The 15,625-nt window shown below is 37.2% G+C and overlaps 1 protein-coding gene across 1 annotated transcript in view; it reads right to left on the bottom strand.

Moving 5' to 3' along the window:
* The window catches only part of LOC113519555 (Krueppel-like factor luna), a 161,183-nt gene that overhangs the window by 8,768 nt on the left and 136,790 nt on the right, over window positions 1-15,625 (bottom strand). Inside the window, exons 2-3 of the mRNA XM_026904671.3 lie at window positions 7,749-7,932; window positions 472-675 (exon numbers count right to left, since the gene is read on the bottom strand). Coding sequence (XP_026760472.2) covers window positions 472-675; window positions 7,749-7,932 — 388 coding nt within the window. The remainder of the gene's footprint in view (window positions 1-471; window positions 676-7,748; window positions 7,933-15,625) is intronic.

The raw sequence follows: 15,625 nt of genomic DNA, 5'->3' as shown, positions 1-15,625 counted from the left end.
GCAAGTCGCTGGTATTGACAGGTATCATTTATGTTAGATAGATTGTATGAAAGTTATTAAATTAATTTCATACTAATATTAAATACATATTGAATTTATATTCTCAAGCAAGCGTTTCAGTATATTGTGTATCATGGGCGAAATATACTTTGTTATGTCCATGATACTGTTCATGTATATAAGCGATGATTATAATTTTCCATCAGGTGGGCCGTCAGCTTGTTTGCCATTCTAAGTTGCATAAATAAAATATTGAATAAAACTTGTATTGGGTGAAATGTTTGCAATTCGAATCAATCTTATAAGCATATTTGGTGTTCTCACACGAACGAAATTTTTTTTTAAGCGCGTGCGTGAAACTCTTTTATAGTTAGCAATGATTTCTATGGTTTCAATAATTGTTTTACTAACTCACAGATTAACGTAAAATTCGCGTCAACGCGCGCACCGTTCTGTGTAAATCGTGCATACCTGTATGTGTTCTTTTGTGCGCCTTGAGGTGTGAACTCTTAGTGTAGACCTTATCACACGCGGGGAACTCGCAGCGGTGCACGCGTCGCCGCGGGTCTGTCGTGTGCATTAGCACGCGCTGCCGTGAGTCTGGCGTGTGCATTAGCGAGTAGTGGCGCGGGGGGTGCGCGCGCCTCACCGGCGCGGGGGGTGACGGGGGCTCATCTGGAATTCGACATACAAAACCGTGAATAAAGCTAATGGATTTTTTTTGAGATACAAAACCGATCACAACCATACAAAATTTAAATAGTAGTTACATTTGTGATTCAACTAGGTTATAATCCAATAATGTGCACAGCTTGAGTAATTAATGTGAAGTAAACACTAAAAATAAAGAAAATATAAAAAATTATATATAAATATATATAAAGATTAAACTATATATATATAAACATATTTTCAATTATATTTTACAAAATATGAAAACAAGTTTTTTTTAAAGAGTAAATATTTTGTACCGATTGATTGCATGACATTACAGGATTCGTTGTAAAAGGTATATATAGCAAGCTAAAACCTTGCGTGGGTTTTGCCTTACACACAGTATTCACAAAACTGAACAACGTTTTTCCTAGAAATAAATTCACGTGATTTGCAATAAAGTCACACTTGGATTATTATTTTTAAGGCAAATTGTTCAGTTTAATTAATAATGTCAATGGATTTCGATGTTATAATTCCACATTATGCGTATTAGTAAAGTTATATCGCAAAATTGCAAATCTACATATGTTCAATACATAAAATGTGTATTGAAAAATGTTGAAACAAATAACAAAAACAATAGGCAGAACGCCAAGGGATTTACTCTCAATTAACATATTTTAGGATTTAGAATAATGTATTTGGAATAGTAGAATTTACAATAACACATATACGCACGCACGCACACACACACATGCGCACACGCACTTGCGCACACACGCGCACACGTACACACGCACACACACGTACGCAGCACTCGTACACGAAGTCTCTATTTAATATTATATATATTTAATGATAATTGCAATATTAAAGAAATTGACGGTGCACCTGGATCGGAAGTGGTAACCGTCATATATTAATATAAACAACACCATGTATGTACAGAAGACATTGTGATAAATGTGTTAGTCATATACACACATACATACGTTTGAGTCATACAGACATGTGACTCTCTCCACGTAGCATGGGACATATTATTCAGTGAAATTATAAAGCGTTACACGATGCATCGTATAAGGTGAAACAATTGAGATATTCACTATGGCCTGTTCCCACGGACATATCAATCTTCACGGTTAACAGTATGAGAGGGGTGGACAAACGTGGGAAGAACAGATGCGCTTAACGTACGAGGGAAAGTTTCAACATGCCCTTGTGATAATATCGACAACTGGCATTATGTTCTTAGCAATAAGCTAAGAAATTGATAAGATTGCTATTTTTCCACGTCTATTTTAGGTCGGCGTAATATACTTTTTCATTCGCCTCTATTTCTAGCCCTGTTAGTAGTTACTCCTTTTCTGGCAATATCATTTTTTACTCTCTTCTCTCTCTTTCTGGGTCTCCCTCTGTACTTATAACCATCCAAATTCATACGTTATTCCTTACCATATTCTCTCTTTTTTTTCATACAACTTAGAATGGCGAACAAGCTGACGGCCCACCTGATGGAAAGAGGTAACCGTCGCCTATAGACATGAGCAGTACCATGGACATAACATAGTATACTGTTTCGCCCATGATACCCCCCATGCGTTGCCATTCCTGAGGACTCAGGTGTTATTCCTCTGTACCCTGTAAATTAACGCCATATCCCACCCTTCAAACCGAAACATAGCCATGCAAACACAACTGCTTTACGGTTGAAACAAGAATGGGACAGAGGCACCCAAGCAAACGACTTTTGTACAAAGTCTCCCTCTGGTCTCTTCTTCTCCAAGCATCACATGTCTATTGCTAAAATATAAAACTGACTGAACCTCAATAAGAGGAAGAGAAGTCAAAATAAAAAAAAAGTTGACCCGCTTTTCTCGAAGCATTTGTATGGAGACACTCTATATAATCTAAGGTTTTATCTTTTTACGCCATTTAAAGGTGGTATATTTTCCTACTTCTGAAAATAAAAAATCACGCGTACGAAGTAGCTGTCAAAATATTAGTTTAATATATATATATATATATATATATATATATATATATATATATATATATATATATATATATATATATATATATATATATATATATATATATAATGAAGTTAATAAAAAAATATACAACGCATAATAAATAAATGTCATAAATGTGTAAGTCTTTCAATCAGCAGCTTGACTTTTTACGCGATTGAATTGGGATCAATAGATTGAGATCCCAATAAAGTTTGACGTTCATTGGACGTGGTAACGTTTAAAAATTGATTCCAAATATAAAACAGACGTCGAGTGGACATTGTTATTAGTTTAATTTGACGTCTTTTCGATGCGATATTTCAATTTAATCCGAAAGTTTACCAAGAGGTCCTTGTTTATTGCAAAGAATGTGAGGTCATGAAAATTGATTTTTCAATAAATGGTACATTGTTATTAATAGTTCCATGACTTTTGACGCAAAGGAATTGGGGTCAATTGATTGGTGGTCTAATTCAATTTGACAATTATTGGATGTGATTTCGATTCAAATTTGATTCATTTTTCATATGTCGTATGGTCCCGGTATAGTAATAGGCTATCTCTTTCTTTCACGTGCATGTCGTAAGGCGATTAAGGGAGGCCGAGGGATGGGGAGCAGTATCCCGCTTAAAACATCTCTAAAGCCTAACTGCGGTTGCCAATCCGCCTGCCAAGCATGGCAACTAATGGCAAGGCCTTTCTAGGAGAGACTTGTGTTTAGTGGTCTATTAAAAGCTAAAATAATGATGACGGTTATTATATGGAATATGCAAAGAATGTGATGTTACCAAACGAGAATGTCAAATAAGCCTACAGTGCTAATGTTTATGTACAAGGGGGGAAAGGGATTGTTAGTAATGGAGTGTGACAGCCCCATTGCTAGCAATACGCCCTATTAGGTCGACCTCCACAAAGTTCCCCCTGGAAACCATCGTAAACAAGTCTTGTTGAATTCGTCACGATGGGCTAATTGACCTGCTTCATCTCCTCACCTATCATCTTTTACTGGTGCCCCGCCGGTGTATACCGATAGCGCGGGTGGGGTTTCCATTACCATTATCACCCATAAAAACAAATTATGTACATATATATGTAGGTTGATATGTGGATGGCGAAGTAGTTACTTCTTATCAACTGGCCTCGATATGGCAGTTATAAGGTGCAAGTTCTAATTACGACAACGTGGATTTATTTTTATATAATTAAATTTTATATACAATTGTTTACATACGTTATCCTTATTAATATTAAAAAAAAAGTGTGAATAAGTTTGTTTATTTATTATTTTTTAGCGTCTTAACTTATTTAATTAATCACTATGTAAATTGGTATACAGGTAGGTACTATATGAGATGGAGAATGATAAGGGAAAAGTGGCATAACTATTCCACTTATCTCTACTGTTTGCAATAGTAGCTTTAATGAGTGAAAATGAAATGATATCCCCGCCCGCGCTATCGGTATACATCGGCGGGGCACCAGTGGAAGATGATAGGTGACAATGAATGCAGGTTGGTTGGCTCCTTCACTCCCATGCTCCTTTCCACTTTGGGTGTTGCTGGAAGAGAACTCTTTTAGAGTTAAGCTCGCCTTTGTACATTTGATTACCTCTGTCATATTTTTATGTATAATTAGCGTGTACAATATGGTAAATAAATAAATAAAAAAAAAATTGCAACAGTGTTAGTAATTTTATTGTACAAATGTGTTAAATTCTGTGCCGACATAGTGTGATAGAAGTATATTCACACTATCTCGGTACAAAATTCAGTTTAAAAAAAAAATAAAAACCAACTTATATGTAAATTATATTAAATTAGTAAATCAATTCAAACAATTTCCAATAAATTTTATATTCTCTCACATCGTCATAGTCGTAGAATACTGACGGATCTGACAAATATTACATATAAAGATCCGTCAGTATTCTACGACTATGACGACATGTGAGTAAAATGTATACAGGGTGTAAGAGACAGGTTGGCCAAAACGAAAACAGCTGATTCAGATGAATGAACTGAATCAAATGGTATATAATTTTCCCACCAGAAATGCAACACAGCCATATAATTAATACGCCGCGCAATGTATTTGAAATTTTACGATCCACACGACGCGTGATACCGATAACGCATGCCCAGTAGCGTTTCTTCGTAGGTAGTCTCCGTACGCTTGTGGCATTGACCAGAGGGAGACTTTGTACAAAAGTCGATTGCTTGGGTACCTCTGTCCCATTCGTGTTTCAACCGTGAAGCAGTTGTGTTTGCATGGCTGTGTTTCGGTTTGAAGAGTGGGATATGGCGTGAATTTACTGGGTACAGAGGAATAACACCTGAGTCCTCAGGAATGGCAGCGCATGGGGACTATCATGGGCGAAACAGTATACTCTGTTATGCCCATGGTACTGCTCATGTCTATAGGCGACGGTTACCACTTTCCATCAGGTGGGCCGTCAGCTTGTTTGCCATTCTAAGTTGTATAAAAAAAAAAAACCTTACACAGTTGATTTCGCGCGTCGCGGTAGGATTTCAATACGTATACTACATTGCTGTTTTTTTTTTGGTATTATATAGTATTTCACTATAAAATATTATTCTCTCTTTTTATTATGACATAACATCACAGATTACCTAATTTTAAATGAAAAGAAAAAAAAAATAGGAAAAAATTTGAAATTTTTCAGAAAGAATTATCACTGGTTTAAAGTTTCGAATAATTGTCTGAATTCACTATTTCAGTTTTTGCCAACATGTCCTTTACACCCTGTATGTAGGTGCAGTTCACATCAAATGATCGTATGATTAAAATCGCTTATTGCAAATGACGTCATTTTATAAATAAATTTCGCTATATCCTAACATAAAAGACAAAGGCAAAAAATGATAAATATAAATAAAACTTATTCTATTAATTACCATAAAGTCACATTTCCTTATAATAATAAACAATATAATAATACAGCAAAAAAGCTGACGGTCCACCTGATGGAAAGTGGTAATCGTCGCCTACAGGCATAACCTAAGGACCTGAGGCTAAGAACTAAGCTATAACTCTGTACCTTGTAATTTCACTGTCCAACCTATACAAGCTATAGAACAAGAGTGGGACAGAGGTACCCGAGGTCTCGACATAGTGGACAGACTTTTAGATAGTCTACGTAAAATTTCTTATTTTTTTGTATCATCCATTTAGTGTAAGACGACCATGCACTAGATGGAGCGACGAACTTAAATGCTTTGCAAAGAGTCAGTGTATACAGTTGGAATTGGGACTGTTCCTTATAGTAGTCTGTGGGAGAGGCCTATGTTCAGTGGTCAGTTAACGGCTGAAATGATGATCCATTCAATGACGACCTCCAAGGTATAGTGATAGTTAGGTTGCTTTGTGTAAATGAGGTCCTGGATTCGATTCCCTGTCGGGCCAATTTAAGAAAGTAACTTTTCTAAATTGGCTTCGATCTGGATGTTCCGGGTTGAATCACCAGATGTTCGTTGACTGATTCGACGCAGGGTATCCTAACTTGAAGACCAGACGACTGGTGAGATTCGTCATCAACATCATACCAGCCTTTAACTGTCCACTGCTGAACATAAGCCTTCCCCATAAGCAGTTTTGCCAGTAGTTGCCACGCTTGGAAGCCGGGTTGGCAACCGCAGTTCGACTTTGTTGATGTCTTAAGAGGGACGCTGCTGCCCATCTCTCAACTATTAAGTTCCCTTAATCACCTGTTACGACACTCACGGGTAAGGTATTCATATTGTTATTTAACAATTGGAAACAAACGGATGTTTGTTGATCTATCATGTAAAAACTACTAAACGGATTCTAATGAAACTTGGTACACGGGTAGTTTATATCCTGATTAAGTACATAGGATACTTTAGATATTGTATCACGCTAGTAAAGCCGTATCATACAGCTAGTATGTTACAATTTTCAAACGACTTCCGGAAGAAAGACTTCGGTTGTATTTTTTTTTATGTTTGTTACCTCATAACGCTGCCAGTTGAAAATCAATTTGGAATTATTTATCTGAAAGGATATACTTACAGATCGGTCTAATAGAAATTTTATCAAAATCGTTTCTGTAGTTTTATTTTTAAAATAAAATAGTTTTCTCACGATTGGAAGTATTTTTTTTTTATTTTTTTTTGTATATTACAAATTAATTATAAGATGGAATTACAATTTTCTACAAATCCCAGTGGGAAATACTTTCATTATTCCCGAGGTCGATTCGAAGATATTTTTTCTAGGAATAATTTCCACGTTCCATACCCTCATTGCTACTTATATTATCTTTTTTATGTACAAACAAATGAAAAGGAACGACGAAATGAGAAATTCATACTTAAATATTTAATTTTATTCAATTCCTGTTAAAATTATAAAATACATTGACATAAAATTGTTGAATTGCTCATTCAAATGCAAAATTAACAAACATGCGAATTTGCATTCATACACATGTTTAATACCGTGATCTAACAAACATGTAAATGTGCATTCATTCATTCACATGTTTGACACCGCGATCTAACAAACATGTGAACGTGCATTCATACATTCACATGTTGGATGCATCGCGTATTAAAAATGTAAATGAATGAATGCAGACAAAAATAAAATTATTTTAATTTTAACACCGATAAATTTGAAAGTGACTGATAGACTCTAGATCGTGTTTCTGCTTCCGAGGCAGACATTTTTTTCTAACCACTTGTACTACATCACAAGAACATATTTCGGATAAATAGTCATAATTCACTTAAATGGTAATTGAAGAACAGAAAACCGATAGGGAAGAAAGGTTCTTGAGTGGCAATGGTGACGACCTCTAATCCATTGCAGGGAGTCAGTGGACGCAGGTGGCTAAGGACCGTTCCTTATGACAGTCTATGGGGGGAGGCCTATGTTCAGCAGTGGACGGATAATGGCTGAGATAATGATGATGATGATGACTTAAATAATCGGGTTAATTCCTATTTCTTATAAACCATAAAATACGCGGATCAAGTCGGGTAAGAAAAAGGTAAAAAATATTGTAATTAACGGCAGTTATTTCGTAAAGCTCACCTTTAATTTCGAGTTCGTCGGAATCGCTCGGCGGTTCGCTCTTCACCGCGGTGATTGTGAACAGTCTCGGGGACTGCGGCGAGGTGGGAGACGAGGTGGCGGAGATGGCCCATTCCTCCTCCTGGTGTGGTTCTCTCCTCTTCCTAGGTTCCTCGCGTAGGTACCGTGCCATCTCGTAGCATGTCTGCAAAGGTATTATGTTTGAACAACTAATAGGCTTAGCTTCTGTGGTGATCTTTTCTTTTAATGGGTGAAGATGGAATGGTAACCCCGCCTGCGCTATCGGTATACGTTGACGGGGCACCAGTGAAGGGTGACAGGTGAGGATAAAGGCAGGTCAGTTGGTCCATAGTGACTAATTGAACAAGAATTAACCACTATGGTTTTCAGGGGGAACCGCTTGGAGTTCGACCTGACAGGGTGTATTGATAGCAATGGGGCTGTTAAATCTCATTACTAACAATCCCTTTCCCCCCTTTCTGTGATGGTTAAGAATGTGATAATGCAGTGATTTGTCCGCTTATGAAAATGTACGAGGTTTGTCCGGAAAGTACGTATAAAAGTTTTTTAAAAATTTTATTTTACAATTATTCAGGTAAATCAATTTTATCCCCTTCAAAGTACTCCCCCTGTGACATAATGCACTTGTGCCAACGCCGTTTCCACTGTGAGAAGGCTCCTTGAAAGTCCTCTGGTTGTAGGTTTCTCAGCTGCCCCGTCGTAGCTTTTTTTATCTCATTTATGTCCCCCAAATGCCGCCCCCGAAGTACCAATTTGGTTTTTGGGAACAAGAAGAAGTCACACGGGGCCAAATCCGGCGAATAGGGGGGTGTTCGGTCACCGTAATGGAATTTTTACTCAAAAACTCACGGACAACAAGAGAGGTGTGGGCAGGGGCATTGTCGTGGTGAAGAATCCAACGCCCCTCTCGCGCCAATTCTGGACGAACTCGTGCCACACGAGCTTTGAGGCGTCTGAGCACATCGACGTAGAATTTTCCATCAACTGTCTGGCCTGGAGGGACGAATTCTTGATGGACAATCCCCCGAACATCGAAAAAAACAATCAACATTGTCTTGACATTTGAGCGGGATTTTCTTGATTTTTTTGTTCGTGGTTCCCCGGATGTCTTCCACTCTTTGCTTTCACGGCCATTCTTGCCGAGTTTCGAGAGAAACTTGATTACGACGCGCTGCTCTTCAACGGAAGCGGGCTCCATGCCGACGGGGTTTCGTTAAGAGGTAACTTCACAGATGGCGTGACAAGCCAGTTCGCACCGCACGGCGGTCAGACCAGAACTGAAGCATTGTTAGGGACATAAGGAAGGGGTCCTGCGCTTACCTGGCCTCCCCACTCCTCTTTCTCGCATTCCAGAACACTTTTATACGAACTTTCCGGACAGACCTCGTATATACTCTGTGCCTTTATTTAATCCTTACTGATAATATAAACCAGCTGTTTCCCGCGACGTTGCCCGCGCAAATCGGTATATAAAATATCCTCCGAGTTATGAGTATATAATCCACTTTCATAACATTTCAGCCAATTCAACTAATCAGTTATTTTGTAGCATTTTATATGCGATTCTTTAGATTAATATATATTTTTTTATTTATGAATCTAAATATAATATAAATATAATAAACACTAAATATATAATAAAATGTTAAGTGAAACAAACCGTAACGCATTTATGAAAACCGCATCCAAATCGATTAAGCCGTTAAAAATTAGCGTGCACAAACATACAGACAAACGGACAAAAATTCTAAATATCTTTGTTTTGGGTTCTGTTGCGTTCATAAAGTCTCCCTATGATAGTTTTTCTTATATATCTTTCATGTACAGACAGTGAACAGTTACGATTTTATTATATGTATTGTGTTGATGTGAAAGTTTATATTGTTACCGTATAGCACGTTAACGGCTTAACCTATCACTATGAAATTTAGTATACACATACAATATTGGATGGAGAAGAATATTGGCTTCTCTTTATCCCGGTCACATGGACGAAGTAGCGGTAATAAGCTATACTTCATAATCCGCACCGTAGTTAATATTTTTAGTAGAAAAAAGAATTTACCGCGTGACAGCATCGTCGTATATTGCATAAAATGCAATATACGACTATATTTTGTAATAAAATAAAGTTTAATTTTACAATATTGTTTTATTACTATACTTTGGCAATGGCCGACACAGAGGGCATGCATTCTCTCAATAAGGGGAAGAATTTTTTTTTATTATTTTTTACAAGGTCCTTAAACATCCTAAAACATATATTATTGGCAAAAAAAAATAAGATTTTTTCTGTCAAATTAAGGATTAAGGAACTGGTGCGATTGATTGATTGTACACTTTTTTTTTGGTATTGCCACAATTTTTTTTTCATACATTTTTGTATATATTTGCTATTTATAGTTTTATTATTTATATCCCTTTTAGACCTGAACGATACGGGCGTGAGTTGTAACTTTAAAAAATTCTAAAACCGCGCGCAATTCATTTTTACGCACGAAGCTGAAATAACATGATAGTGAGATTCTAAACCAGCCAATAAGAAATCATTTTAGCGGTTAGGTTAGGTTAGGTTAGGTGCAGTAGTCTCGTGCGTGCCGGCAAGATGGCTTGGCTCCGAAACACGAAAATATATTTTATCTGAAGGAAAAAAAAACCTTGGGTCTGAAAGAGATAATCGCGGTTTTTTTTTTCGTGGTACAAAATGTTTAATTATTAAAAGTACAAATGTTATTATAATATTACACTTACAAATATTGTAAATGTGAAATTGTGTTTATTACCTCTTAGTGCCTTAACGGCTTAACCAATTAGTACGAAGTTAAATATATACTTAACTATATGGGATGGGAATATTCCTGAGGACTCAGGTGTTATTCCTCTGTACCCTGTAAATTCACGCCATATCTCACCCTTCAAACCGAAACACAGCCATGCAAACATAACTGCTTCACGGTTGAAACTCGAATGGGATAGAGGTACCCAAGCAAACGACTTTCGTACGTACACCCTGTGGTGTATCTTCTTATTCAAACTAAATAATTTCTGCCCACCCCAATAGTAAACAAGATAGATGTATAAATATACGACTAGAACATCTTGAATAGAGCGAAAAAATAAACTACAAACAAGGAGCTGTTTTTATATACAAATATAGTTTAAAAACACACTAAAGAGGCACCAGTTTAATTAAGCTAGAAGAGATGGGACTATTATCTCTCTCCCTTTTCGGTGAGTTCAACGAACCACCCAAGGTTACTGAAGTATAGGGAACAATGGTTTCCATAACGGTACCATAGGGCCAACGTAAAATGATCCGTGGTTGATACTACAAATGTCATAAGATTATAACGTTAAGGTACAAATTCGTTTGAGCAGGCGGAAAGTTTGATGTTTCCGCTTCGGGGTTTCGTGTTTATGAAGCGAGTGCTTTTAATAATTATTTGTAGATTGTAGTTTGATAAAAATACTATATAGGCTACTACAAAAGGGGCTAAATAGCGTGAAGATATGATTGGGACATGAAATTATGTTCAAAACACACAATTCGTTAATGTTGACGGAGCTTTGTTTATGCAATTTACAATGGCATACAAGCTGACGGTCCGCCTGATGGAAGTGGTAACTGTCGCCTATACCATGGACATAACAGAGTACACTATGTCGCCCATGATACTGTTCTTGTCTATTATATAGTGTAAACAATGATGATTATTAGGGGGAGGGGGTTGTTGTTAATGGTGACTAGCAACCCCTTTGCTAGCAATAATACCGTCAGGTCGACCTCCACACGGTCCCCGTCTGGAAAACATGTTTGTTAATTCCAGGTGTATTCGTCACGATGGATTAATTGGCATGTCTGCATCCTCACCTATCATCCTTTACTGGTGCCTCCCCATATTTTGCTAACAATGTGACTGGTACTCAACAAATGTTGTACAAAATTTGTAAGTTTGTAAAATAAACCTATGGCTCACTACACGTTTTGGGAGACTGTAAGTGTGGTGAGTAATTTTCAAATAGATAAATAAATAAATTAGTAACAATCTATTCCTTACCAATAACATAGGGCAGGAGTGGCCTACTTGACTAGACCCAAGATATACTGTTCACTAACGAAACCCTGTGCGATCTACCAATTACATACTTGTTGAAATCACAAATGAAACAACATAGTTCGGTACACAATTATGTAGTATTGCAGTATATTTTATAAAGAGGGTAAACATAAAACTGCAAATTATCCTTAGTAACTACTTATTTATATTAGTGTGAGCATTGCGTCTAAGCATCTTTCGCTATTATATTTTTTGCCTCACCACGATCGACTGGACTAATAGTCGAGATCGACTGGTTAACCATCCCCGATTTAGACCACTGCAAGTATTTACTAAAACAATCAGAATGTAATCGACGTCTGACTTAGAATGTGTTTATTTTATCGAATCAAATTAGAGCGACCGATCGTTCGAGATCGATTGGTTGGACACCTCTATTACATAGGGTATCCTGGCTTTAAAATCAGAAAATTGACATTAAACTCGGTGTAAAGTACGAAATGAATTCTATTACGCTTAACGTACCAGAGGGAGACTTTGTACAAAAGTCGATTGCTTGGGCACCTCTGTTCCATTCGTGTTTCAACCGTGAAGCAGTTGTGTTTGCATGGCTGTGTTTCGGTTTGAAGGGTGGGATATGGCGGGAATTTACTGGGAACAGAACACCTGATTCCTTAGGAATGGCAATGCATAGGGGGTATCATGGGTGAAACAGTATACTCTGTTATGTGCATGGTACTGCTCATGTCTATAGGCGACGGTTACCACTTTCCATCAGGTGGGCCGTCAGCTTGTTTGCCATTCTAAGTTGTATAAAAAAAACGTACAACAGGTTTTCAACCCTCGTGGCTAGATCTAGACCGTTGGCCACATTTTACAACTTTATTGTTTTATTATTGATTAGTACAACTGGGTCTCGTGGTTTCATCATGCATCGGTGTGTGTATATGTAGGGGAACAATGAATGGCATATTGGCGGTCGAATCATCATCATTTCTGCTGGACAAAAACCTACCCCATAATAGACTGCCATAAACAACGGTCCTGAGCCACCTGCATCCACGGACTCCCTGCAAAGCATTTCAGGTCGTAACTCCATCTAGTGTGGGGTCGTCCTACACTGCTACATCTATACATATAACAATTAATGCCACTTTTCGTTGTAATTTTATAACTCAAGAACGGGCTCATCTACCCAAACCAAATGTTTAGGCTTTGTTCGGACTATTTAGTAGACGGTTTATGTGAAGTTTGCACAAAATCGGACGAGCGGTTCTTCATTTATCACATTTTTTGTAACAAATGAATTCAATAAATGGCGGATCATTTTGATAATGGGGATTTTTGTGTCAAATTCAAACTTTTTTTTAAGATGGGAACTGTGCTGTCAAATTTAAACTTTTTTCAGTGTTGACAGTACAAGCATGTTGTTATGTCGTTCATGCGGTCATTTTAATTTTTTTTTTTATTATTTCACTTTATACGTAGCGAAGCACGTAACGGGCCGCTAGTTCCTAATATATTACAAAATAAAATATATAGCCCTTGTTTGTCATTATCATTACCATAACAGCAGCTAACTGTCTAATGCCTAACATAGGCTTCCCTCATAAGAGGAGTTTTACCAGCAGTCGCCATGCTTGGTAGGAAGATTTGCAGTTAAAATCGCAATTAGGTTCTCGTGATGTTTTAAAAGAGACTCTGCTGTTTTTCCCTCGATCGTTAAGTTCCCTTACTTGTCTCTTACGACATTCACGATAGCTCATGTTACTCGTTGATTATATAGTTTTCTATTATGATGGCAAACAAGCATAAGGCACGTCTGATGGTAAGCGGAGTCACTGTAGCCTATGGGCATCTGGGACACAAGACAATCTGAGACAAGAGAATTATCTAATATATAAAATCCTCGTGTCACGGTGTTCGTTACCAAACTCCTCCGAAACGGTTTTAACGATTTTTATGAAATTTTGTGTGCACATCGGGTAGGTCTGAGAATCGACCATCATAAATTTTTCATACTCCTGACCTGAGACCTTCACGCGTTTTTACATAGCAACTATTGTGGTTTGTTCACGATCAATTTGTTATTTTAACCAACTGAGGGCCTACCATGAAATATTTTCCGAAATTTTGGGGACGAACGAAATAGAAATTTGATGTTAAAATTACATAACACATGCCGTTTAAAATTATTAAAAATATTATATAAAAATATCGTTCCTCTGGACTATTAGGATAGGATTTATGATGAATGAAACGTTAAGCTCCATTTACTGGGTCGATTTAGGTACGAACAAAAACACGAAATTGAGCCCGAAAATTCGGAATTTCATTTCATGGTAGGGCCCTGATTTTATCCTCACCTATCATTCTACACTGGTGTCCCGCCAGCGTATACCGATAGCGCAGGAGGGGATTCCATTTTCATTATTTAAAAAAAAAAAAAACTGTAACCACATGGAATCCGACCACTTTAGGACTGCACCTATTGGGTTCTATAAATAAAATTTCGGACACGTGTTACGGATAAAACACCGTCTATAGGAGAAATGACGTCAGCTGGTAACTATGTGGAGTTGGTCAGAAATAAAACTGGTAACGATGTCTAGTGTTGCCCATTATAAGGATATTGTATTGGAATATACTATCTACTAACCGTTTCCCGCGGCGTTTCTCGCTTTTATGTATTTAGTATTTTTATGTATTTGTGTAGTTGTTTGTATGAATGTGTGTATGTATGTATATATATAATAGTATATCAGTATATATAAAAAGTAGGCATATATATTTATATATAATTTTTTCAAATATTTTCCTTCATACCACACTTGTTCTGACAATTAAAAACATAATGAAAAAAACAGCCAAATGGGTACAGCCATTCTGAAGCCCAGCAGTGCTTGCAAACATTCGGATTTTTTTTATATAATTTTATGTCGTTGTATGTTGTATCAGTCGTTAACTGACCACTGCTGAACATAACGAATCCCATAAGTGGGGTTTTGCCAGTAGTTGCCACAATTGGCAGGCGGATTGGCAAGTGCAATTTGGCGTTTGATGAAGGACTACCAATCCCTATACCATAAGTTTCCTTAGTCGCCCCTTACTACACCCACGAGAAAAGAAGGTGTGGCTTATTCTATGCCGGGACCTACATGGCTTTATACTTTTAAATTTGCTACTATATCAATTGACCAAGTTTAAAGATTAGAGACAATGTACCTGTCGTGAACGCCACAAAAGAAAAAAAAAAAATTACCTGTCATCATTTTTAAATCATCGCTAGACAAGAATGACACAAGACTTATTTTTGCTCGTTTAATAATGTTCACTAGCGCATTAGAATCATTATTATTATCTCAACAGGAAAATGTGTACGGCAATCGAAAATGCAACTTATAAATACGTGCGTAGGCTTGTCAATCCAATGGTCGAATTATAAAAACAATAGCTACATACCATAAGTATGTAAAATGTGTGCCGCTCGCAGGCATTCCTGCGTTTTTTTAAAATGTGCTCTAAAGTCATTAGGTTAGATCACAGATTAAAAAAAAATATACACTGCGGTTGTTTATGTAGTTTGGTGTACTATGCGCTTACTGACATTTCATATCATCATGTTAGCCTTTAACTGTCCACTGCTGGACGTAAGCCTTCTCCTAAAGGGTTTTGCCAGTAGTTGCTACGCTTGGCAGGCGGGTTTTTTTATAATGAGTGATAATGGAATGGTAACCCCACCCGCGCTATCGGTATACACCGGCGGGGCACCAGTGAAGGATGATAGGCGAGGATGAA

Source organism: Galleria mellonella, unplaced genomic scaffold (genome assembly GCF_026898425.1).
Source record: "Galleria mellonella isolate WM207_F2 unplaced genomic scaffold, CSIRO_AGI_GalMel_v1 utg28, whole genome shotgun sequence".
Lineage (NCBI taxonomy): Eukaryota > Metazoa > Arthropoda > Insecta > Lepidoptera > Pyralidae > Galleria > Galleria mellonella.
This window is presented reverse-complemented; position numbering and strand designations above follow the sequence as displayed.